Source organism: Ostrinia nubilalis, chromosome 28 (assembly GCF_963855985.1).
Source record: "Ostrinia nubilalis chromosome 28, ilOstNubi1.1, whole genome shotgun sequence".
Classification (NCBI taxonomy): domain Eukaryota; kingdom Metazoa; phylum Arthropoda; class Insecta; order Lepidoptera; family Crambidae; genus Ostrinia; species Ostrinia nubilalis.
In genome coordinates this window covers 4,967,305-4,992,741 of record NC_087115.1, presented here as the reverse complement: position 1 = coordinate 4,992,741, position 25,437 = coordinate 4,967,305, and the positions used below count along the sequence as shown (strand labels likewise).

General features: G+C 39.5%; 2 protein-coding genes and 1 long non-coding RNA gene across 6 annotated transcripts in view; 1 reads left to right on the top strand and 2 right to left on the bottom strand.

The window, feature by feature from the left end:
• The window catches only part of LOC135085217 (uncharacterized), a 49,704-nt gene extending 26,857 nt beyond the window's left edge, over window positions 1-22,847 (bottom strand). Inside the window, exons 1-10 of the mRNA XM_063979973.1 lie at window positions 22,803-22,847; window positions 22,098-22,246; window positions 21,249-21,299; window positions 20,675-20,765; window positions 19,793-19,940; window positions 18,741-18,938; window positions 18,226-18,391; window positions 16,908-17,069; window positions 13,186-13,291; window positions 7,090-7,188 (exon numbers count right to left, since the gene is read on the bottom strand). Coding sequence (XP_063836043.1) covers window positions 7,090-7,188; window positions 13,186-13,291; window positions 16,908-17,069; window positions 18,226-18,391; window positions 18,741-18,938; window positions 19,793-19,940; window positions 20,675-20,765; window positions 21,249-21,299; window positions 22,098-22,246; window positions 22,803-22,847 — 1,215 coding nt within the window. The remainder of the gene's footprint in view (window positions 1-7,089; window positions 7,189-13,185; window positions 13,292-16,907; window positions 17,070-18,225; window positions 18,392-18,740; window positions 18,939-19,792; window positions 19,941-20,674; window positions 20,766-21,248; window positions 21,300-22,097; window positions 22,247-22,802) is intronic.
• Window positions 1-25,437, bottom strand: part of LOC135085267 (uncharacterized) — a 198,835-nt gene that overhangs the window by 141,406 nt on the left and 31,992 nt on the right. The window lies entirely within an intron of this gene.
• Window positions 834-5,103, top strand: LOC135085246 (uncharacterized). Of its 3 annotated transcripts, none has more exons than XR_010260042.1 (4): window positions 834-1,551; window positions 1,656-1,791; window positions 1,878-4,406; window positions 5,031-5,103. It is a non-coding gene; the product is annotated as an uncharacterized LOC135085246 (long non-coding RNA). The 3 variants fall into 3 exon arrangements; XR_010260043.1 differs by lacking the exon at window positions 5,031-5,103 and having other exon boundaries at window positions 1,878-2,039; window positions 3,132-4,829; XR_010260041.1 differs by lacking the exon at window positions 5,031-5,103 and having other exon boundaries at window positions 1,878-4,829.

Here is a 25,437-nt window from a genome sequence, read left to right as displayed (position 1 = left end):
GTACAGTGACCGCTTAGAGCTCGTTCAGCGAAAGTTTTTACGTGTCGTTGAATACAAATGTTTCCACAGAAAACTGTCATATAATAATCTTATTAGTAAGTACTCACTTCAGTCGCTATTTAAGAGGAGATTGCTCTTGGATCAAATGATATTATACAATATTTGCCACCATAAATTTGATTGTACTGACATTATCAATCAAATTCAATACAGAGTACCGAGCCGTATAGGCCGTTCTTGTAGTACATTAAACTTTCGTCTGTTTGAACCTAAATTCGCAAGAACACACGCCGGAGAGCGGGCTCCTTTGAGGAGAATTATGAAATCATACAATCAATACTTTTTTGATCTGGATTTATTTGCTTTATCGCCTAGTAAATTTAAGAGTAATGTTATATTATTGTTGGATACAATTATTTAAATCCTTAAATCTTTGTCGTATTAAGTCCTTTAACTTGTTGCATTTCCCTTGTCTGCCATTTTCGTTTTCTGTTGTGTGATCGGTGCTTGCCGTATGGCCTTGACTGTGGGTATAATATGTAATGTATAACTGCACTAAGCCAACTTAATAATAAATAATAATAATAATAATAAATAAATAACTTTATTAACACACATTACAAAAAAACAATACAACAGATTTTAAAAGAAAAAGACGAATGCATGTTAATAGGGCGCCCGCTCAGTTTTAGTTGGGACACCTTATAGGATGTCCCGACACTGATTTTCAGCGGGAAGCCCTATTAGCTACTGCGCATCCCTACCGGCGAGCCTGCTGGTGTAAAAGGAAAATAATGTTAATATAGATTTAAATTTAAAACTAAAACAGCACAGAAGGGATACGCAGCAACTATTAGTCGCGGGGTACGTGGACACGAACATAAACCAATACTAATAATAATATAACACAGACACAATTCGATAATTATCAGGAAGAAATTATTTAAAACATTTAACATAAAATTTACAATAAAAAGTTATTTCCATTACATACTTACAAACACGGACAATACAATAAAATTGTACCAATCCTATGTCTTCTCCACTTCACGCGAGGCAACTCAAGGAACAAAGATAGTGAGGTGAAAAAAACAAAGAGAAGAGAAAAAAAAAAAAAAAAAAAAATGAACGAAAAAGAACTGACATGTCAAACGTGACAGTGTGTCGTTCAAATAACGATTCGACGAAATAAAAATAAAAATAAAAATTAACCTACCACCGACAGAGTGAAAAATCACTTTCTTTGGCTACCACGGATTTAATTGTGAATTGTGATTGCTACCTTCCAAGCGGTAAATGGAAAAAATCAAGATGGTCCACGTAGTAATGATGTGGCAAGCATGTGTCCTGAGGATTACACCCAATGTATTACTTTCCTCTATGGGATTGACGTTCTCACACTAATAACGATAACAACCCTTTAATGCGTGGCTGGGAACTATATACGACTGCGTCAATCAAAGATTATAATATTATATTTGGATTGCGCACTAACTATAACAAGATGAGGCCGCCAGTGACGCTCAACGACCGTTCGCGCAGGAATTAATGGTATGTGAAGTTCATCAGTTATTCCACCGTTTAGTATCTATGCCAATAAATTCTCGTGCAAATAAACCGAACGGAGAAAGAAATTGGTTTGAAAATACTTCCAGCGCGCGACCGGGGTGATGGCGGCCCATCTAATCGGCCACAGAGACACCCACCCAACGCGAGTGCGATCCTCACTGGTGCCGGGACGACGCAGACAGGCCAGCTGCTGCCAATACACGCGACGCGCATGCACTCAAGGTAAGTGAAACACGTTCACTATCCGCCTTCTGCAGAATTAACATGATTCTTTTTAGTGCAAGTCTAAAAGTGTTTTTAAATTGCAGGGCGCGCAACGGCGGTGGCAGGTCGTTCCAGCACCGCGAGGCCGCATACCTGAAGGATCCACGGAATGCCATGGTGCGATGTTTCGGAGTTGCAAATATGCGGGTGCAAGATCTTTTTTGATATCTGCTATGACTCTGAGCCCATTCCAGCTTATTAAGCAGGTAACTAGGTCTCATTTTAGTAATGACTCCGAACAACATTACTGCAAGGTGTAGCTTTCTACGTGCCTCCATTTTGAGCATGTTAGCGGCATTGAGAAAAGGGGTTATATGAGATCGGGGGGGAACCATGAAGCAAAAACGGGCACATGCATTTTGCACCCTCTGTATAAGGCGAGCAGATCTGGACAGCAGGCATGACCCATACACTGTGTCGCAGTAGTTTAGTCTACTTAAGACCAGCGATTCACACAATGTTACTCTAATTCTTTCACTGAGGTATGGTCTCAGCCTGTAAAGAAGCTTTAGTCGGTAAAAGCAATTACGGGCGCACTCAGCAACATGATTTTCGAACCTCAATTGACTGTCAAAGGTTAATCCAAGGTTTTTTGCTCTATCAACCAACTCCAACGGCTCACCATTTATCATTACTCTGCTACTACCATTAACATTAATTTGGATTTTTAACTTCTCAATATTTTTAGTGGTTCCAATTAACATTAATTTAGATTTTTGGGGATTGAGAACAAGGCAATTTGAGTTACACCAATCAGATATCATATTTAGCTCTTCATTGGCCTTAGCTACAGCATTAACGTAGTCATATGGTGCAAAAGACAGATATAACTGTAAGTCATCCGCATATAAGTGGTAATGGCAGGTAGCAATACAATTTGTTATATCAGCACTGTACAATATGTATAAAATTGGTCCTAGTATTGATCCCTGTGGGACACCACGACGCAGGGGCTCCAACCGTGACCTCAATATAGTGCCATCTTTTTTTTTTAGTTCTACTATTTGAGATCTCCCCGTTAGGTAACTATGGAACCACTTAGTTGTACTATTATCCAGGCCGTAGTAGCTTAACTTAGACAATAGGAGCGGTATATTTATTGAATCAAACGCTCTGGAGAAGTCAAGTAGCATCAACATAGAGACTTGTCCCTTGTCCTGAGCCGTGAGAAGATTGTCGATCACATCAGCCAGAGCAGTCGCCGTACCATGTCCCCCTCGGAAGCCAGATTGATAGTTGGGAAGGATGTCATTATTTTCAAGATACTTTGTCAGTTGATCGCAAACTATTTTTTCCAGAATCTTTGAGAGACACGGCAGAATGCTGATGGGCCGGAGGTCCCGAACCGTGGTAGGGTGACTGATTTTAGGCAGAGGTTTGACGACTGCCACCTTCCAGCACTCAGGAAACACGCTCCCTTGAATAGACATGTTCACCATATCTGTAATAGACTCAAGAGAGTAAGGAAGCGTCATCAACACCATGTCCAATGTAATACCATCGATACCCTGAGCATGTGATTTCAGTGACTTAATAGTTTTTAACACAACATCACTGTCCACAGAACGTAACGAGAAACCGGCAGAGGCATTAAATCTATGATGCTCATAGTAAGTTAGTTGGGAGATGTTAACCCCATTCTCGCCCGGCACATCTAGAAAGTGTGAATTTATTGTGTTTGGGTCAGTGAAAGTCTGTGAGAGGTCAGCTGTGTCCTTTTTACTTGTTAAAACTGAATTCTTTAAGTTTTTCCACAGTGTCCCTGAGTCTGATATTTTACTATTGATGTGTTGTGTAAAGTAGCAAGACTTTTCCCTATGAATAGCCTTTATCACCAGGTTTTTCATCCGTCCATAAGCATCCCTGAGGGCTGCGGTCCCGATCCTTTTATATTTTCTGTGATAGTTGTCCCTGATGCGCATCATATCCCTAATCGTGTCCGTCAGCCATGGATGGGGAGGGTGTTTAAATTTGCGTGTTTTTAAGGGTGCATGAAGGTCCATGAGGCCTGTGACACAACCGGTGAAGGCAACGACAAGACTGTTTACAGTATCACAACGTTTTAGGCTGTGCCAATCTATAGCGCAGAGATCTCGATCAAGTAGTTCCTGGACCACATCACCAAGCGGCCTGTAGGTGACCCAGAGTGGGGTCGGCCTTTCTGTCTTAATCCTAAGCTCCGCCACCAGCATGGCATGACCACCCAAATCAGGCGAGTGCTTCACCGTGACGCGCAGGGCCTTTACATCGGTACATATGAGGTCGATCAGGGTACTACTGTGGTCCGTGAAGTGCGTAGGTTCCGTAACTAATTGCTTGAGATTAAGACCATGTATATATTGCTTCAAGGCTCCACATCTGCCGCCACCATCATCATCCAGAAGGTTGATGTTAAAGTCACCAGTCAGGACTAGTCCTCCATACCCAGTGAAAGAGGCAACAGACTCGGCGACGGCGTCCAGAAATATGTCAATATCCTGCCAGGGCGGCCTATAAGCAGTGCCAATAACGATGGCCTGCCCGTTCACGCGCACAGAGATCCACATCTGCTCGACCGATCCCACAGTGATAGGGTGAGGACATACTCTTACATTTAGACTCTTGCGAACATAAAAACCGACTCCGCCCCCCCGACCCCTCCTCACATGGGCCGGTCTGGGAGTATGTTTCAAGCGGTAGCCCGCCAGCTTAGGAGCTCGCTCCTCCTCCCCCGGTCTCAACCAAGTCTCATTTATGGCCATAACATCTGGGCTCAAATCCTCCATAGCCGCTAGGAATTCATCATGCCTTGTGCACAGTGACCCAGCATTGAACAGTCCCACCATTAAGTTTTTCAACCCAAGGCCTGTAAAGGTTGTGGAATAATCAAACACCAATAGGTCAATGTAACTGTAGCAATCCCAAAACCAATGCCTCCACTGTACTTATATAGTGACTTACCATAAGTAATAAAAATGTGATTTGTAATAAAATAAAAATTAAATTGATACAACCAATGATTTTTTCCTTTAAATGTTATCCCCATATTAACAGTATTAAATAAAGTGCAAATCGATATAATAAAGCCATAATATAGCAACTTCGTAAGATTCAATAAAACAATTAATGTTGCGTGAATGACCACATTGACATTGTGTACTGTACAGAATATTTGACAAATATGCATAAAATATATGAGCCCTAATTTCACCTTCCAGAAATCTAAAAGTCATAAACCAGGAGCTCCAAATACTCTGGCGAAATCATCAAGGGATCGAAGATGGAAGACCTGTCTTAAATAATTGGTAATACGGTTGTTTCCTAACTTTTGTCTTATAACTTGTCAATTTTAACCTACCAAACTTAGCATGGAATTTATTGTCAGAAACTTAAAATCAGTTAAATAATTACTTCAAACGTGTGCGACCTTAGTAGCTGTTCTATTTATTATTTTCGTGGATAACGGTGCTGGTTGTGCATTTATTTAAGATATATCTGTAAGACTTTTTGTAAAACCGTTTGTACAATTGTTTGTTGTCCCTAATAAAATAAAATAAAAAATAAAATAAAAATAAAAAACACTGGCCTACAGCCATTTTGGTGCCGGGGATTTAAGACCTGATTTTAAGTATGTCTTGCATGGCGATATCAAAAATGTAATCAGTTTTTCTCTATCAGCTCTAGTTCCCGAGATAACTAAAAAACAATTTTCACAATAAATATGTATTTTTATTAGCATTAAACATCAAGAAATTGTCTATTGAGTGATTTTTTCGAATGAAACTTACTTGGGCAATTTCGCATGATTCTCCAACAGTAGTCGGTCATAATATGAGCGTCCCATCTTCCTTGGTAACTATTTTCCATTGTTTTTATGTCTTGGTGAAAACGTTTTCCTAGTTTTTCGCTTAGTTCTCCTAAATTTTGTTGGAATTGATCTAGTTTACTGTTAAAATAGTGTAATTTTATACCTATATAACAGCCTAAATCTTTGAATTGAACCAGCACATCCTATACTAATTCTACATAGTTGTCCCAGGAAATTTTGTACAACTGCTACAAAAGATTTCCACGCAAACCATTCCGCATCGTTCATAAAAATCTTAAATTTAGTGGAGTCTTTTATTAATACAGTTATTTGAAGTCCATCAAATATACCTGCTTTTAGTTTTTCAGTACTTAAACTTGGAAATTTCTGTTAAATTAACTGGAAATATTGGCCATTTTCTCCATATCATAGGCACTCCAAGCTTCAAAAACTTACGTGTGCATTTCTAGTATCTTCGCAGATGTTCAACGCACATTATACATACAATTTTAGACACCTACACCTTACCTTTGTATTGAATTTCAATACCGAAGTAAGCAAAATACAAAAAAATCGCCATATTTTTAATAGTTTCACGCTGATATTTCAGTAGTATTCACCACAAACTTATCAAAATTAATCAGGATCGTTAACACAACATCTAGACGTACTATCCATAGCTAAATAGTAACATAAAGTTTATCGATGTTATTGTAATAATGACTATTTGCGAACAAGACGGAAAAAAAACTAAAATGAGGGTAGTCGACAAACTAGAGCTGATGAGTTGAAATGAAGTATGTCAATATATTGTAGATTACCCATATTATCGATCGTATATACAAAAAGAGCTGCACCAAAAAAAAAATTTTTTTTTTGCAGGCCTGTGTAATAAACTGGAACTATCCGAAAATTCAATGTTTCCAGCTTCTATACAACATTATAGGTAGATAGTTATAAAACCTATCTAATTATAGATGACCCACGCTGAACTGTCCCACCAAACTCAATGACAGGGGGGGCGCTACCATCGTTTAACTATATGGTTTCCAACATGGCAAAAATCTGAACCAGCGATCCGGTATTGACGGTGGCGCCCCACTGTCAATGTCATCGACAGGACAGTCCAGTATTTTGGAACTATAGCTCCACAATGATCACTAGTTATCTAGTGTCAAAATATTGATCTATTTTCCAATCTTTATGCGACTAACGATGGATAACTTGACAACAATCAGCAACCAAAAACATAAAGCTACATTCGACATCAGAATTTCTTATTAAAACAATATGAAAAATGTATCCAATACTGGTTATAATATCTCATAATTATAATGAAGCGTAATTATCTTGATAATTCCGAACCCTGGTTTGAAATGAAACCAATTCTCAAGGTTAGAAAATCTTAATCGCTATGCATTTACTATAAATTAATGAAGTTTCTCCATTGTGAGTAAAAAGCAACTTACCTCTATACCAGGTCCTTTCAGCAAGCAGGTGAACTCTGGAATCTGCTCATATTTAGCGGGCAGCGGCTTCAGCTGACACTTGTCTGTGATTGGAACCATCTGGAAAATGATAAAATAGGTTATAGGGGACCAGTCTTTAAATAGACTGCGGACGCAGGTTGGCCGTAGTAAGGACAATCTGGTCAGGTGGGGATTCTTGGATGGCTTAAAAATGGAGTGCAGGTGCGGTTTTGTTCCCCAGTCGATGAAGCACCTGATGTCATGCCCTGAGTGCCCGAGCAACTGCACTCAGGAGGATTTGATGAGTGCTGCTGACAACGCCACTCTTGTGGCGGAGTTTTGGGCTGACACTGTGTAGGTTTGTTGTCGACACGAAAAGAAGAAAAAGAAGGGGACCAGAAATAAAATAAAATAGGTTGGTTATAGCACAGATAATATAATACTAGTACAGATGCATCATCCCATACTCGAAATGTGGCCGACCTAAGTCTTGAAACTGCTCGGGCCCGTTTGGTTTCCTAGTGGTGATAACAGATCGCGCTAGTGTGCCGCAGCGGACTTGACCGTCCCGCGGTTTGCGACCCGCTAATGCTTTCTATTCTAGCAACTTGAGCGGAGTATTTATTTGGCGTGCTATGTCAAAAGATGGCGCTAAAGCCAATAAGTTTACTGCTTTGTTTATGAAGACATGTAACTAAGCAAAAAACAGATTAGAGACACTATTGAAAATTTCGGCACAGTATAATAATGTCCAAGTAGCACAATGATCACAGCTTCACAGCCGACGCTCAATATCCAGCACCGTGGGTTCGTATCCCGCTACAAATTATCATCATAAAACTCTAATTTGTTTTATTTTATTAGGTATATAAAACAGGACAATATCGAAACATGCAGTAATAAAGGTAGATATCAATAAAAAACTTATTTTTTCCATAAAAATATTCAGAAATAATTATTATGTAAAAAAAACATAACCCTCCTTCTGGAGCAGTCAAGTAAATATCAAATGAACTGTTCGTAAAAAATACAAAATCTAGTTTTAGTTTTTCGTACTCGTATCGTAGTTTATTCAAAAATATGCCTACATTTTAATCGACTTGCACAAACAGGTTTAAGATTTAGGATTATCTGTGATTTAGGTTTAGGTTTTTTGTTGCATTCGTTTGCGCGTCACTCGCGAAAATAATAGCACCTACCTATTTATTTACGAGTAATAATACCGTGCTGGCACAAAATATACCTAGGTGGCAAAATATTATTTACTTATTTAATTATTATTTTACTGATGTTTTATTCCTTCTCTCTCTCTATTTATCGTCGCCGAACACGTAGAATTTCGTCCAATTACACCATGCTACCCATCCTTATCACTCGCGCGTAATTGTATTGCTGTCGCGCTCGCTCACTCACTGTGGACGGCCCGTCCCCGTCGTACGGGCTCGGCGGCGACCGGACTATAGCATCATTTTCGATTCACTTACACGTGCTGCGTGAATGGCTGGCATGCATACCTACTAAGTATATTGACGTTACTGGGATCGGGAGTAGCCCCAATGGATGGGTACCTGCCTACCAAGCTTGTTTTCATTTAGCGCGCGACACTGGTCTTTTTAACCCTTCATTTGGCAGTGATGCTTTTAAGCAACAACCACTTTGAATATTTCTACAGCACCAAATAATAAGTTTTGTGCAAATCATTCGATTTTGTTACGAAGCTTAGTTTAGCAAAACACTAGTAAATCGGTCGTCGACTGAGTTTTGAGTGATTTCATATCAATATTTCTGTCAGACGCCAAGATGACGCGCAATGAGAATAACAAAGACGGAAGTTTTATGATTTTGTACTATTTTATCATCTCTAATTGTTTTTGTTTTGTCTAAATTTTATTCATAATAAATCAAACTAATCATATAAAGCAATATTTGGCGTAGAAACTGTGTTTTCTAATACATGACATGCTTCCGAACCTCGATGTTGCCTAGAAGCATCAGTGCCAAACATCTAACAAAATAGATTTAGCTTTTTGTTAATACAAAAGAGTGTCAATACACAATAAATCAATCATGTATTACATGAATAATGATATAGAGATGGTATAGTAATTACTTTTGATGCAATTATGGACCCTGTCGGGCACAGCATTTTAGGAGAGAGGAAGAATATGCTGTCTGTCTCTGTGTTGTCTGTCTTCACACTTATACCGCTGAACTGATTTAAATGATAAACACATTTTTCTTGCGTTAAAGTCAACAACTATAGCAGATAACGGTAACATACCAGTTTCAGAAGCTAAAGAGAAAATAAAAAGCCAACTTTGGCTCGGCATATTGATCGTGAAGTATGATGACATACGTCATCTATCAAATGTTGGAGAAAAAGGTCATTGTCGACTTTGCGAAAATGGCCAAAAAAAAGTTTAATGCATAAAATGTGAAATACGATTGATTTTTTTAAGATTTTCATATAAAAAAAATAATTCTATAATATATCTCAATGTTTTATTTAAGTACCCCTATTTGGCAATGTGGTAAATAAGCAACAATCGTTTTTCGCGAAAATACCAACCAAATATTTTTTTTACTATTTTTCTTAACTTTATTTGATAGTAACAATTAGGTCTAAATAGATTTTATTAAAAAAATAAAACAATTTGTGTCTTGCCAAATGAAGGGTTAAATAAGTAGGTAGATAAGATTAATAATTCATAAATTAATCGTGTGCGTTACATCAGCGACATGGTGACGCTGGTCGGGATGTGCTTAAGTGGAGGGGTTGGTGCTTTGTATCCTGTAAATGTGTCGAGAGTCTACCATTTGTACCCGGTAAGGTTGCGGAGTACTTAATTGGTGAAAATGGGATTCCGCTGCGGTGATGCTTGAAAACGTTACTGCAGCAGCGACATGATTATTGCCTATTAGCCTTGGCCAGATTTAAGGTGTTTCAATAGGTGGCTTGTATTTGTGCCTTTCCATGGTCAAGCAGCGACGTTTGAGCCCCCCGTGGTTTTGAAAGGTTGCGGGTGCCGCTGCGGTAACGTTTTGGGGATTTCCATTTCTTCGAACGACTTTATTTATTTATTTACTTATTTAAGGCTCACAAAACAAGTTACAGTCATATTTGGGCACAGATAATAATCCATAGATTAATCTAAACCGCAACTCTTAACTCTTACTTAACATGATGTCGTGTGCACAGAATGAATTGAAAATTATGAAGAGGGTAAATAGTGTTTGTTTAACTCATTTTATGCTTCGTATTTAATGTTATTAAGTGTTATTAAAGTTTACAAAGGACTCCGACGATGACACTTGAATGAAACATGATGGACAGATGCGATTTTTTGTTGATAGGTGGCATGTGATTGGTGCCAATGGGTGCCATAGTAATTATTCCAAAAAAAATAACGCATGGCATATGAATTAGATGGGTTACTGTGAAAATCGAAAATACCTTCTAGCTCTTAAACCGGATAAAAAGGGCGCTCTGTGATTGCTGTGTCAGATGTCACAAAATTTTGAATACCTATGCCTAATTTTCGATGAAATAAATCATTTTACAACTGAAAATGGCTTACTTATTTCGAGCCTCAAATAAGGCAATATTAAGAAGATAACTGCTTTTTATGGTAATCAATCTGCAGTGCTTTTATATTCAAATAAATGCATACTGAATTTTTACTTTCTACGCCTTGTAATTAACCGATTACAACTGTCTACAGTATTTTTGCGCACGGGTTATGCATAGTTTATTTTAAGAAAGAAATAAAGAAAGAAAAAATATTTTTTCATTGCTTTAATAGGTAGAAATAAGAATAACAATAAAAAAAATCTGAATTTGCTTTTATGTGTAAAAATATTAAAAATTATAGAAATGAATGTAAATGATGGACAGATTTTTGCAGTCAAAAGTGGTTTTGATTTCTTGCAACAAAAAATGTTTTTTTTAAATCGGTTTTTGTTTGACAAAGAAATCGGTAAACATTCATAAAAAAATTGATCAGACAAAATTAAATATAGAATATTATCCCTTTCTATTGAAGACGCTAAATAACCTTATTAACTGAAGTATAAGTTGGTCCTTAATTTCACACTAAAACTTTTCTTCGTAAGTACCTACCTTAACGTTAAACATGGTAAGGCTTACGATTAGGCTTTTTATAATATGTCTTCGCTATTGACAAATTAACATTGGAAACTTTTTTGGCTTAGGAATAAACTAAAGTTTTCCTGTACCTATCTATACTTATAATAAATCTGTAGAGAGGTCAATTCTGTACATGAAATATATTTTCAAAATAACTATCATAGTGGGGGACAACGGAACTTTTTTGGTTTCGATGTCCACCACTGAGGGACAGAGCAACACATTTCTTCTCAGTGTCCACCAGCCTGGCCCAACGGGAAGATTTCAGTAGCGCTGTCCCCCACTGGTGGACATTGCAACTATTTTTCTCGATGTCCACCAGTGGTGGACAAATAGTGGGGGACATCGGGAATAAACGCGCGTCTCGGCGTGGCCAGCTAGTAGGTATGGAGCGTGCGAGTGAGACAGCAAAGCTCTCACTTTGTTTATGTTTTGGCCGAATTTAATAATTAACAATAGAATTAAACAGGGGATTAACAATGGGTTCACTTTAATAGGTACTAGGTAAAGATTTTTTTATTTGCTATACATATCTTAAAATAAATTAAATGAGTAAAAAAAACATTAACTGCACCTCTGCACCGCACCTACCTACTAACAGCTCTCTGCGTGGCTGAAACGTTGACTGGCGGATAATGCTCTTAACATTATGAACAAAAGGTGGACCTTAAACATTATTATGGGCAATACAGTTTATAACCGACTACACCAGAAAAAGGGTTATGTTTTTCCAGTGTATGTAGGTCTTTAGATTAAGATTCGTCTTAATTATTATTGTGAGTGACACTGGGTAGGTTATCATAATTGGAAGGAAAACAATCGAACCTTTTATAGCCACGATAGCCGAACGGTGAAGGAGTCGGAGTGGCCGACTCGAGATCCGGGGAACGCGGGTTCGAATCCCACCGCCGCTCGACTATTGTGGTGAGCCCACTTGTAACACAAGCTCATTTAGTTTAACACGAGGGGCTAATGGGACTATTAGTAATATTTGGAATACAAATTGCTAATAATCTTAAAAAAAAATCAATATTGTCGATTTTAGGCGCCACAATGTTAGACAAATTATAGCCGAACTTTTGTAATGCTAATTTGTGTTTCTTTCATTTTTATTTGAATGTAGATGTTTTTTTTTTGCATTTTACAAGAAATATGACAATTAATAAAAATAATAATTTGTTGCAAAACCAAACCTATTTTAGTATTTTTATAAGTGACGAAATAAAACAGCAGCGATGAGCGCCATCTATTACATCATTTGTAACTAAATGCTACTTCTACAGCGCTGCAAAAACGATTGTTTAAGACTTCAGTTTTTACTAAAGATAAAATTTTATTATATGAAGAAATATTGTTTATTTGAATCATTCACTGTGTTTAAATGAACAAATTAATGTGTAAAACATTTTTTCATTATAGTTTACTGAGCATTAGTGACTTTTTACAAACGTCTTCAGAAATTCGATACTTATGTCGCCATCTAGTGAGATTGATTGGGAATGATTCAAGATTTATAGGCATCGGGTTCCCGTGGTTATAGGGAGTGCAGGTTCGGTTTTGTTCTCCAGTCGATGAAGCACATGATGTCGTGTGAGTGCCCGAGCAAATACACGCAGGAGTTTGCACTATACTATGTTAAAATAGTCTTAAAACAGTAGATATTTTGACCAAAAACATACTGCAATTTGACAATTGACGAACAATTTGGATTTGGATTGAATATAGAAAATCAGCATAAATTACCTATGTGCCTAAAATGAGTTTACATTACAGTTCGCTAGCGATTGCGTAATAAAATTACAGACTGCATTTGACAGGTTGTACAACGCCCCTAGCGGCTGCTTTCAAGAACTAAAATCGTCATAATATATTTTTTGCGCACTTGCTAACGATTTTTTTAATCTAAACTCACATAGTAAAGTTACTGATGATGGGTCACTTCGACATACCTTGCCAGCATCAATCAGCATCATTTTTGTAGGGCTCAAGACGCGCGCTCTGTACCAGGCGTCGTCGCTCGGGTTCAAATACGCTACGAGATCGCCGGGGCTGGGTCTGCGAACAAAAAAGTTGCATTAGAAATGGATTGTTATTGTAATTAAAAGAAGAACGGTCATCTGTGACCCAGGCCCGACAGAAACGAGACATACCTCAGTTTTTTTGTCATGTCTTAATTAGTTAAATTATATATTTTTTATATTCGAAATCTATGTATAACACCAAAATATTACCCTTTGTTTTTGTTCAGGCGTTATACAAAAACTAATACAAAATGCCTATTTATCACATTGGTACATGTATGTAATTAAATGTCTAATACAGCTGCTATGAAATGTATCTAGGTGACCTGGAGATACAGCCAGATTATACAGGGTGGAAACAAGAAGTTACAAAATCCAAAAATTCAATGTTACCAGCTTCCATAATCTGTAACCTATTATTGGTACCATTTGAAAGAGCTCGTGAAGCACTTTCAGAATCAGTAACTAGTTTTTCGATATCTTGTATAGTTTATTAATAATCGAGTAAGATGACTTATCGTTCCATATGTATAACCACCCTGTACAATTCAGCTGTATCTCCAGATCACCTAGATACAATCCATAGCAGCAGTAATAGACATTTAGGTACATACATTTACCAATTTTGGTGATAAATAGGCATTTTGTATTAGTTTTTGTATAACGCCTGAACAAAAACAAAGGGTAATATTTTGGTGTTATACATAGATTTCGAATATAAAAAATATAGGTATATTTTAACTAATTAAGACACGACAAAAAAACTGAGATAGGTCTCGTTTCTGTCGGGACTGGGTTTTTTTTGTATGGGGCGTGACCGTTCTTCTTTCTTAGCAATGGTTCGCGATTGAAAAATCCGCCAGATGGCAATACGTAGACGGGAGGTCCAAATGCTGCACATGCAAATAGGACCTCCCGTCTACGTATTGCCATCTGGCGGAATTTTCAATCGCGAACACCCTCATTAGAGCCGCTTCTCGAACTAAATTTTAAATAGTCAACTTGAAAAAATCTAACTGCCTAAGGCAAGAATCGAATATATCGTTATGACGTTTTTGAAACACCTGGCGAACCGTAGTTCTGGTAGCAAAGCATGAGATTTCGAGTATTGTTAAGAGCCCACAAGGGCATGTCACCCGTTGTCTTAATTGAGTGTCTGAACGCTACATGACGCTACCGGACGGGACGTTATATGACGCGACTGGACGCTACATGACGATACGAAAAGCGACATAAATTGACGGAACACTACATAACGCGACGGAACGCTACATGACGCGACAGAACGCTAAATAACGCGACGAAACGCTACATGACGCTCCCAGACGGGCGCTATATGACGCGACTGGACGCTACATGACGAGACAACGCTGCAAAACGCTCAATGACGCGACGGAACGCTCTTATAACGCGACGGAACACGACAGAACGCTATATGACGCGACAGAATGCTACATGAGGAGACGGAACGCGACAAATAGGTACTTTGACACCTGTGACTCAAGTAGTCATTTTATGTCGCGTCCCGTCGCGTCATTTCGCGTTATACAGCGTTCCGTCGCGTCATGTAGCGTTCCGTCACATTATGTAGAGATGTTACTGTAAAAGCTCGAACTACGGTTAATCTTAAGATTTAAGTGTTAAGTCTTAGGATTTACCGACATGAGTTGGTAAATGTAAGTATTTCTGAAAATATGACGATTTTTTTCGAGCTTTTACCATTCGAATTCAGTATATGCTAGGTTTTACCTCTGTCAGCTGGTAGATGTTGGTTTTAATAATAATAATATAATAATAATAATAAATTTTATTTCCAGAAAAATGCACTTTAGTTACATAGGCTTACAAAGTAGTTATACTAATAGGAATTCAGGTGACTTACTGGTAGTCCCCAAACTAGGTAGTCCTGTCTTTTGGGGACTTGAGTTTGGTACAAAAGTGTTTGATATATAACAAAAATTCAAGACCGCTATAGAATACCAGGTATTGCAAGTGATTTCAAAAATTTTCTTGTTCAAATTACACAGAAAAATAAACATAATATATAATATAACATAATATAGTGTAGTTTAGTTTAGGGGCTGATCAAATAAGTTGCGTGTGTGTGTGTGTGTGTGTGTGTGTGTGTGTGTGTGTGTGTGTGTGTGTGTGTGTGTGTGTGTGTGTGTGTGTGTGTGTGTGTGAGTGTGTGTGTGTAAGTGTGCGTGCGCGCGCTCGTTTGTGTGTGTATGAGTTAGTATACTGACGATAACAATGATTCAGCATCGAAGTAGCTAATTGAGAGTAGCCATTTTGTAACTATTCCCTTGACTTCACGCGGAGGACATGTTTTGATGTCACATCTTGCCATAACCCTGTTGTAAATGAAGGGATACAAGAAATTGATCTGCCTTCTACCTATTGATGAGGAAATTTTGGGTACGTCTATTTTGAAGGTTCTCTTCTTTAAATAATTTGCATACATTTCGCTGTTTACTACTCTTTTGTGTGTAGCCTGCACAGCCCTAAGTATAAAGAGTTTTCGTACACTTAGAACTTGGGCCTCCCTATACAAAAGCTCAGTTGAGAAACGCCGCGGTCGACCGAGCATTGTTTTGAGCACCGCGCGTTGGGCTCGTTCGACCAACATCAGGCTGGTCTTGCCTGAACCTCCCCATGCCGGCAGGCAGTAATCTATTACCGATTGGCAAAGCCCGAGGTAGACCAGTCGGAGAATCCGGCGTTCGGCCGCACCCCGAAGTAATCGCATTGTGTTAATTATTTTCCTGACACGACCCGACAGAGCGGCGATGTGTTGATGAAACGTGAGTTTGTGATCGATTACCACGCCCAGGTACTTCACGGAATCAGTACGACTTATGCATTCACAGTTACAGGGCTGGACGTCAACGGTTGCTCCCACACCGCCGCACAGGTTTTTGTGGATCTTAATGTTAGGAATTACTGTTGGTTTAGATGAAGCCGTTTTGTGGAAGGTTATGAAATTAGTTTTTGCAGTATTCAATGTTAGGAGTTTAGGAATAAAACAATGAGTAATTCTTAAAATGGGGAATTATAAAACGATCGACTAAAAAATAACTTAGCGACTGATGATGGCATTCTGTTTTAATAACTTGAGCGGTATGAATTTGAGTAAGCGAAAAATTAACTAACGACGAATATTGATTAATAATCAAATGCAGAACGAGCTTACAAAGAGTGGGTTATGTTTAATCCATTTTAGATATTAAAATTCTATCCGTGCGATTACATTACTAAGTGAGCGACTAGAAATACAAAGAGGGCAACTTCAATATTAAGATAGATTCGATTTTTTCCAATTGAAGTAATTTCTGATGATGATGATGATTAGATGCCCTGAGAACGTTATGACATGTTTTGTTTTTCAACATTCACCGTGCCATTAATGTAAATCCTAAGATTTACCAACGAAATGGTGGTAAGAGTTCGAATCGCAAACCTTTTGGGACATTTACCTTTAGGAATTGGTAGATCTTAGGTTTTACTGGAATATCTTAGGATTTACTGCAATTCGAGCTTTTACAGTAACAGAGACATGTAGCGTTCCGTTTCCGTCACGTCTTGTCGCGCTCGTCGTTCACCTAGGACAAAAGCTTAGTTACTCTATGTTACTGGTAGAGGGTACTCACGGGCCGGCAAGCTCGCCATCCGCTTGTATGGCGCACAACTTTTCGTACTCTCGCTCGAAGCTCTCACTCATGCACAGGCAGAGGCACAGCAAACCCGAAGGGACGGATGACTCGGGCATTAGTACTGGTGTTAACCCGATTTTAAGCAGGTCAATGATGCAGCTGTGGGAAAAAAAATCTATTATTTTTAGGTTCATAATAATTTTGTTCACATAATTTGCGTTTCAGCCCATAATGACAACTTCTCAAAATGACAACCGGGTCGCAAAATGTCCACAACTTCTCTTAATGTCTATTTCTCACAATGACAAATTCGCATTTGGTCAACTTCGCATAATGTCAACTACTTGTTGGTATTTTATTTTCATTATTTCTAGAGTTCTAGTTCTTCTAGACTCTAGAGTTGTCATTATGCGAAGTTGACAAAATGCGAATTTGTCATTGTGAGAAATAAACAATATGAGAAGTTGTCTTTATGCGAAGTTGACATTTTAAGAAGTTGTCATTTTGAGAAGTTGTCATTATGAGCTGAAACGAATTTTCGTTTGGTGGTGGTGGACCGACTACATCGTAAAGGTAGCAGGAAGGCGCTGGACGCAGGCCGCTACCAACCGGGCAACATGGAAAGCATTGGGGGAGGCCTATGTTCAGCAGTGGACGTCCTATGGCTGAGATGATGATGATAAATAATTTTGTTGATAATGAAGATGTTCCAACGAAAAATTTTTCTAATGGCAAAAGCATCAAAATTATCTGCGCATTTTTCCATCATCCACGAGTTTTGAAAATTTTAAGCCCAGGTTAGTCCAAGGAACGAGTGAAGCATCTTTTGGGTAAGCTGATTAATACGATATATGGTGGGGCGATCTTTCCCAAAATACACTTGTCTTGTGCCTTGGACTATCTGATAATGACAATAAATAAATTTTAAAAAATTATACCTTAAACTTTTTCTCCCACTTATGGCGAGTGAAGGAGCAGCGGGAAAAAAGGGTTTTTTATTTTTCCTGATTTAAGTCTCAAAATCACGTCATTTCTTTTTTCTACCGATAGGGTCATATTATCTGGCAACACTATCTTAACCTGGGGGAAATCAAACCTAAACTTCGAACTCCTCCTATGTTCTTCTGATTAATTTCGTTGCGGGTCCAATGACAGTTTAACTTTCCCCCGGGACAAACTTGACCTTCACTAGTTGGGTTATTGGCGGTCAAGCTGTAGATCCTGGCTACACAGGACTTGCAGCGGTGAGAACGAGAGGTGGGAATAGTCCCGTACCTAAACTTGATGATGACATAACAAAAGAATGCGAACTCACTTCTTCGGCACTACTTTTTTTGGAGTGGCGCACTCCAGATTGCCTGGTGGCTTGTACCCGTTCACTTTCGGCTTCGGCGGTTCGGCCTCCTTCGGCGCGGGTTTCGGCTGTTCGGCCGGCGGCGTGGACGTAGGAACGGCGACGGGCGTTGCTTGGGCGGGCTTATCTGAAAGTAGATTATTTGGAATAGTTTCAGTGATTTTTTTTGAACCCTTAAACATAGCTCAGAATTTCTTACCACCCATTCCAAAATTGTTTCCATTTGATTGAGTGGGACGCACGGGAATTTATCCTACCATTAAGTCCAGTGTGACGAACGGGAATAAAAATTAAATAGAAGGGTTCGTCCCACTGGTGGGACAAAGCTTAGTGGGACGAACGGGAATAATCCGAATAGTGTGGCAGATTTTTTAAATCCTTTCCTTCCTTTTCCGAGGAAAGGAAAGTCAGGAAGGAAGTTTACGTCTAGCGGTGTCTGCCACTGACAAAAAAAATTATGATGATAATCTACTTACTCTTATTATCCCAGTTGTCGTGGCCATTTTGATTTTCATGTCGCAGCGGCGGCCTTTGACCTTGGTTGGCATTTCCTTGTCTGTTTCCATACTGCCTATTATTAGATCCCTGAGTCCTGTCTCCCTGCCTATTGCCCTGGAATCTATCTCCCTGCCCTGTCCTATCGCCTTGCGATCTGTCCCTCGGTGCCCTGTCGCCTGGAAAGAAAGAAAACATTTTGGTTCCAACATAAACAAATAACACACAGTTTGAATAAGTAAAAGGGAATTTGAATTAGTGATGTGCCGAGTCAGCTATTTTTGGTATTCGTTAAAAAAAGAATCGAGTTAGGACTCGAGTTGGAAGACTCGGTCAAGTATTCGAGTACAGGCACGAGTATTCGAATATTTCAGTGGACTCGAGTACATTTTGAAGCGAGTCAGTCTGACTCGGCACATCTCTAATTTGAATAAATTAAAATTAGAACCAAAAATGGCCACCGCTCAGCATGTGTCATGCGCTGAGGTAGTAATTACATTAAATTAACACAAATGAGAATTACACGTTCACGGATCTCCACATTTCCAATTCGATCTCGTAAAGAAACACCGAGCATAACCCTCTCCATAGCACGCTGTGCAACTTTGAGCTTCAGTATAAGGCCTATAGTGAGTGCACAAAGTGAACCGACATCATAAAGGTAGCAGGAAGGGGCTAGACGCAGGCCGCCACCAACCGGGCAACATGGAAAGCATTGGGGGACGCCTATGTTCAGCAGTGGACGTCCTATGGCTGAGATGATGATGATGATGAGTCAACACACATAAAAATACAAACCTAGCGATCGATCTCTAGGTGCCCTGTCGCCTTGGGTTCTGGGGACGCCTATGTTCAGCAGTGGACGTCCTATGGCTGAGATGATGATGATGATGAGTCAACACACATAAAAATACAAACCTAGCGATCGATCTCTAGGTGCCCTGTCGCCTTGGGTTCTGGGGACGCCTATGTTCAGCAGTGGACGTCCCTATGGCTGAGATGATGATGAAATAACACACAAAAAAATACAAACCTTGCGATCGATCTCTCGGTGCCCTGTCGCCTTGGGATCTATCTCTTTGTGCCCTGTCTCCGGGTCTATTAAAGTTCCTCTGACCCTGATTGAAGCTACGGCCTTGTCTGTTGTTGTTCTGCATTGGCGTGTTCTTTTGTTGTGTATTCTGTAATAAATAAAGACAAATATTTAGATTATTTATTTATTTTCATTGCAGTTAATATGAGAAATTATAGGGACAAATCCGGACGTGGAGCGTGGGACCTCCACCCACAAGGTGGACCGACAACCTCATAAAGGTAGCAGGAAGGCGCTGGGTGCAGGCCGCTACCAACCGGGCGATTTGGAAATCATTGGCCGTTGTTTAGCAGTTATATGAACATTATAGCTATTGGAATATACATTTTTTAATGCAATATTGTTGCATTACAGTATTGTTGTGTTCCGGCAGTTAGAGGTAAGATAGCCAGTTCCTCTGTGGTTGAGGATTCCGAGTGAAGTTCGCTTCCATCTTTGGCTTGATCATCATTTTCAATCAGGTGAGATGCAGGCCAAGAGCTTCCTCGTTGTGGATAAAAAATTATCAATTTTCTACTTGATGGCGTTGTGTAAAATGTTCAAGGATATAATATAGTAGATAGCGGGGAGTCTTATGTATTACTACTCTAAGCCTAGGCGCAGACCACCAACTTTTAGTTGGCCGATAGTTGGGTCGGGCTGGTAATCAGTATGGAGATGTATGAGAGTGCGCACATTACACCGATTTGGTATCGGCCGATTTTTCATTAAAAATTAAAATTAAAAGCGGTCCCAACTATCGGCCAACTAAAAGTTGGTCTGCGCCTAGGCTAAGCTTGTTTTTCAAATATTTCAGAGTAGTATAATTAAATTAATTAATACCTTATGTCCTCTGTCAGAGCCAGAATCGTCATATCGCTGCGAGTCACGTTTCGGCGAGTGCGGACGACGCAGTGGCGCAGTGGGCGGTGTACTGAAAAAAACGACATAATATCAGAAAACCACAGATCACAGAAACTAAAGGGAGATGTGACAAGGGGGCGTGGCCGGTGTCGCAGCAATATGCCCAAAAACAGAACACATTGCTCGCGACAGCAATGATGACAGCAGCGACATCATAATGTAAAAAGTTCACATTGCTTGCGTAGTACTAAAGATTATTCGAACGTTGAGTACTGATACCACAATGTATAATGAGCACATATTTTGATTACTTTGTGTGTGTGCATTTCTAATGCTACCTTTGTCCAGCAGTGGACGTAATCTGGCAGAAACGTCAAGAAATTGTGACACCCAAAGTAGCCAAAAAGATCGCAACACGTCTTTGTTACAATTGGAATAAGGTTGTGTTGTCAACTTTTTGGCCAATTAGGGTGTCACAGGCTATTTGACGCTCACTCTGTACTAAAATATATCGACAAGCTCGTGTTTTAAAGCAAAAACAAATAGCACATACATTTCTATATCCTCTGCTACGTTCGGCTCTGTCTCAGGTTTCGCAGACAACCTGTGGTAAACAAGAACAAATTACATACAAAAGCAATTACACATAAAATATACACTGCAAACATTAGGTACACATACATAAATTATATATTTGAGGCAATGAGGGCTATCGTTTTAGCGCTCACCAGTTAGCGCCACTGTAGAGTAAGGTCCTGTCACTTGCTAGTAGCGAAGACAGTGGCGCCAACTTGTGAGCGCGAAAGTGGTAGGAAGACTCGCATTTGCACTCATCAAGATGGCGTCACTGTAGAGTAAGGTCCTGTCAATCGCCAGGGGTGCCAACTGTTAAGTATAAAAACGATAGCCCTCATTGAAATCATTGGGGGAGGCCTCTGTTTAGCAGTGTCCTATGAAATGATGATGAAATTAAATATTAAAAAAAGAAACCACTGCGTAAACTGAAAAATTGAAAACTTGAAATTTTCAAAAATGATTTGAGGAGTAATTTTGATATACATATACAGTGCACTCTCATAATATAATTGAGATAAATATAACAAAGCCTCTCAAGCTAAAATCCAACAATCCCTTCAGCGTCTTTCAGATGCATAGTGCAGTCGCGTGGCTGGTACTGCTGCGAGCAGTACGAGTCGGCAGCGACTATGTCTGACGTCACTTTGTAGTCGCGTTGCACTGCTTCTAAGCCAGATACACATACATAGTTACAACATACGTCTAGTTTCCTTCCAGCTTACCTGACGTGGTTGTGGCACACTTTCGTCTCATCTGCGTCGCTGTCTCGCATCGATTGCGTCGTCTCGTTGCTCCTATTTATTGTCAAACCTTTTTTCTTTCTTACCTGGCGAGGTTATGGCACACGGCGCGGTGCCGCTCCGCCCAGTCGAGCCGCTGGCAGCGCGACGAGCAGTACGGCGTGAGTCCGCAGCGCGAGCAGTACGAGTCCGCGGCGACTGTTCTTAAGTCTCCGTGTCGAGTACGAGTAGCCTCCTAAGATATTATTACTCACGTCACGTTGAAATCGCATTACCATCTCTCTTCCGCGTCAGTCTCCTCTCGATTGGGTCGCTCTCTTCTCGATTGCGTCGCTATCTCGCCTCGATTGAGTCGCCATCTCGTCTCTTCCACGTCGCCACCTAGACTGCGCTGAGTAAAGCCTCGTCCCCTTCTTGTTTACTGACCTAGCGAGGTTATGGCACACGGCGCGGTGCCTCTCCGCCCAGTCGAGCCGCTGGCAGCGCGACGAGCAGTACGGCGTGAGTCCGCAGCGCGAGCAGTACGAGTCTAGTCTTACGTCGCGTTACTGTCTCGTCTCGCTTGCGTCGTAGTTTCGTCGCGCCATCCTATTATTAAGCCTGTACCACCTTCTTCTAACTTACCTAGCCAGATTATGGGGCAGGCGTGAGCCCGCAGCGCGAGCAGTACGAATCGGCGGCGATTATGTCTGACGTCGCTTTGTAGTCGCGTCGCACTGTTCCTAAGACTGATACACATAGTTACATACGTGTAGCTTTCTTCCACCTTACTTGACAGGGTTGTGGCACACTTTCGTCTCATCTGCGTCGCTGTCTCGCCACGATTGAGTCGCCATCTCGTCTCTTCCACGTCGCCACCTAGACTGCGCTGAGTAAAGCCTCGTCCCCTTCTTGTTTACTGACCTAGCGAGGTTATGGCACACGGCGCGGTGCCTCTCCGCCCAGTCGAGCCGCTGGCACCGCGACGAGCAGTACGGCGTGAGTCCGCAGCGCGAGCAGTACGAGTCTAGTCTTACGTCACGTTACTGTCTCGTCTCGCTCGCGTCATTCTACTATATAAAAATAAGTCGGGTTTTCCTCCCTGACGCTATAACTCCAGAACGCACGAACCGATTTCCACGGTTTTGCATTCATTGGAAAGGTCTCGGGCTCCGTGAGGTTTATAGCAAAGAAAATTCGGGAAAAGGGGGTAAAACAGGATCCACGCGTACGAAGTCGCGGGCGGCCGCTAGTCCTATTGGCTCAAAATCACCAAGGTTGCGAATTTCAAAATCGGTTTTATGACAAAAAAAATTGCAAGCTATAATGATGACTATTAGTTTATACTGTTGCTTATTTTGTATATTTTTAAACCTTGACAGGGCAGCGCACAGAATTCTTTATTTTTTTTGTAATATTGCTTAGTAGTAAATATCTTGCAGAAAATCATCAATTCGGGAACGTTTTCCTAAGTTTCATAAAACCCGGAAAAACCAAACAAAGCACATAATTTGAGCTTTGTTTAAAACATGGGTATATTATGTATCTATTTTGAATAAGCAATAATGAAATCAATACATTCAAAATTTTCTACAAGCAAAATACGTAAAAAAAATAAAGAAGTGGCTATTTTTCCGCATACAATTTAAGAAATTTCATAATATTTAAAACTCTTTTAATCGAATTAACGTAATATGTACAGAACAAAAGTTCTGTAATGTAATAAATATATACATAATATTGAAATACCTCCATTTATGCGTATTTTATTTAAATATTGTAATGTTCCCGAAAATGATCAACCGTTCCCGGAATGACAAAAATGTTCTGGAAATGATGATATATTGATATAATTAGGTAGAAATAAGGAAATATTTAAATTATTTAAATAACTAAGTTATTTATTTATATTGCCATATTGTTCACAGTTAGGAAAAACTACTCTTACTATTAATACATTCTTATTATAATTCAGTGTTAACATCTTCATAAATCAGTCTAGTTAAACTTCTGTACTCATATTATATTTTTTATAAGTTTTAATCAGTTATTACAATTTCAGTCTTTTGTCCTTAAATCACAGTCTTCTTCACTAAACTTCTGTATATAATACAAAAAATATATAAGAAACGTAAGAAAATTACCAATATATTGTAATTATGTCACGAACAACTAGTTAACTAAAAAAATATTAAAATTACAAACAACATACTATTTGCTCAAAATCAATAGTATATCATTTATCCTTAGGTTACTAAGATTTCTCTATCATCATCTTCGACACATGTCGATGATGATGATGATAGATGATGTCCTTCCTGCCCCAGCGGCCATAAGCTCTCCGAGCTATGTGCCCTGCCCACTGCCACTTGATTTGAGCGATTGTGCGGGCTATGTCAGTCACTCTGGTTCTCCAACGGATCTCCTCATTTCTGATTCGATCACGCAGGGTAACTCCGAGCATAGCACGCTCCATCGCTCTTTGGGTGACCTTGAGCCTTCTTATGAGGCCCATAGTAAGCGACCACGTCTCAGATCCGTATACCATCACTGGCAACACGCATTGGTCGAATACTTTTGACTTGAGGCACTGCGGTATTTCGGACGTGAGAATATCGCAACTCGCATTAATACATTTGAATAACTTGGATTGACCAGTCCCCGAAAGCAGCGCCTGTTCACAGACATGACGAGTGAACCAGCCATCGCTTCACTCGACCATATTAGAGGGAATGTAACGACCCGCCTCACTACGCCACCACCCCAGAGACATTTTAGTGAGAATGACAATTCCAAGTTATCTCTTAAAAAAAGGACAAAAAGGTATCTTCTCAGTAGGAATTTTAACAAGCAAGAATGTTCCAGGATATACGAGATTTGGATAGTTTCTTTGCCATAAGACGTATTTGCTTCAAAATCAATCTGTTTAACTTTTCTAATCTGCTGAATACGAGATATTGTCTCTAAATCTTCATTGTCCGAGGAAGATGAACAGTATACAGATTTATAAATGACTCTATTTTTCTATAATATTCTCTGTCCTTAGCCCGTTTAATTTCTTACTGCTCTTCAGTCATTTTATCCAAAAACTTTCTTTTTCTAGCATTCGCCTTTTCCCTTTTGCGCAAATAAGATGCAATATCCTTTTTAAGCTTTTTTTGAGATTTTTTTTTATTTTTTTCTTTATCAGGAGTTTCCATTTTGCTGTAATTATAAAGAAACAAAATTTTAAAATAAATGTATTAAATATTGTAAATGATTCGCCCTTAGAAATAATAATCATCATTCCGAGAACGCAACAGTCATTTCGGGAACGTGCCATCATGTCCGGGAACGTTACCGAAATGACCGTTCACGAAATGACGATTTCAAATAAGCGCACGCTTTAATCAGACGGCAGTCATCTTAAATGCGATCTGGGTTTGTCAATAGGAAAATATTTGAGAT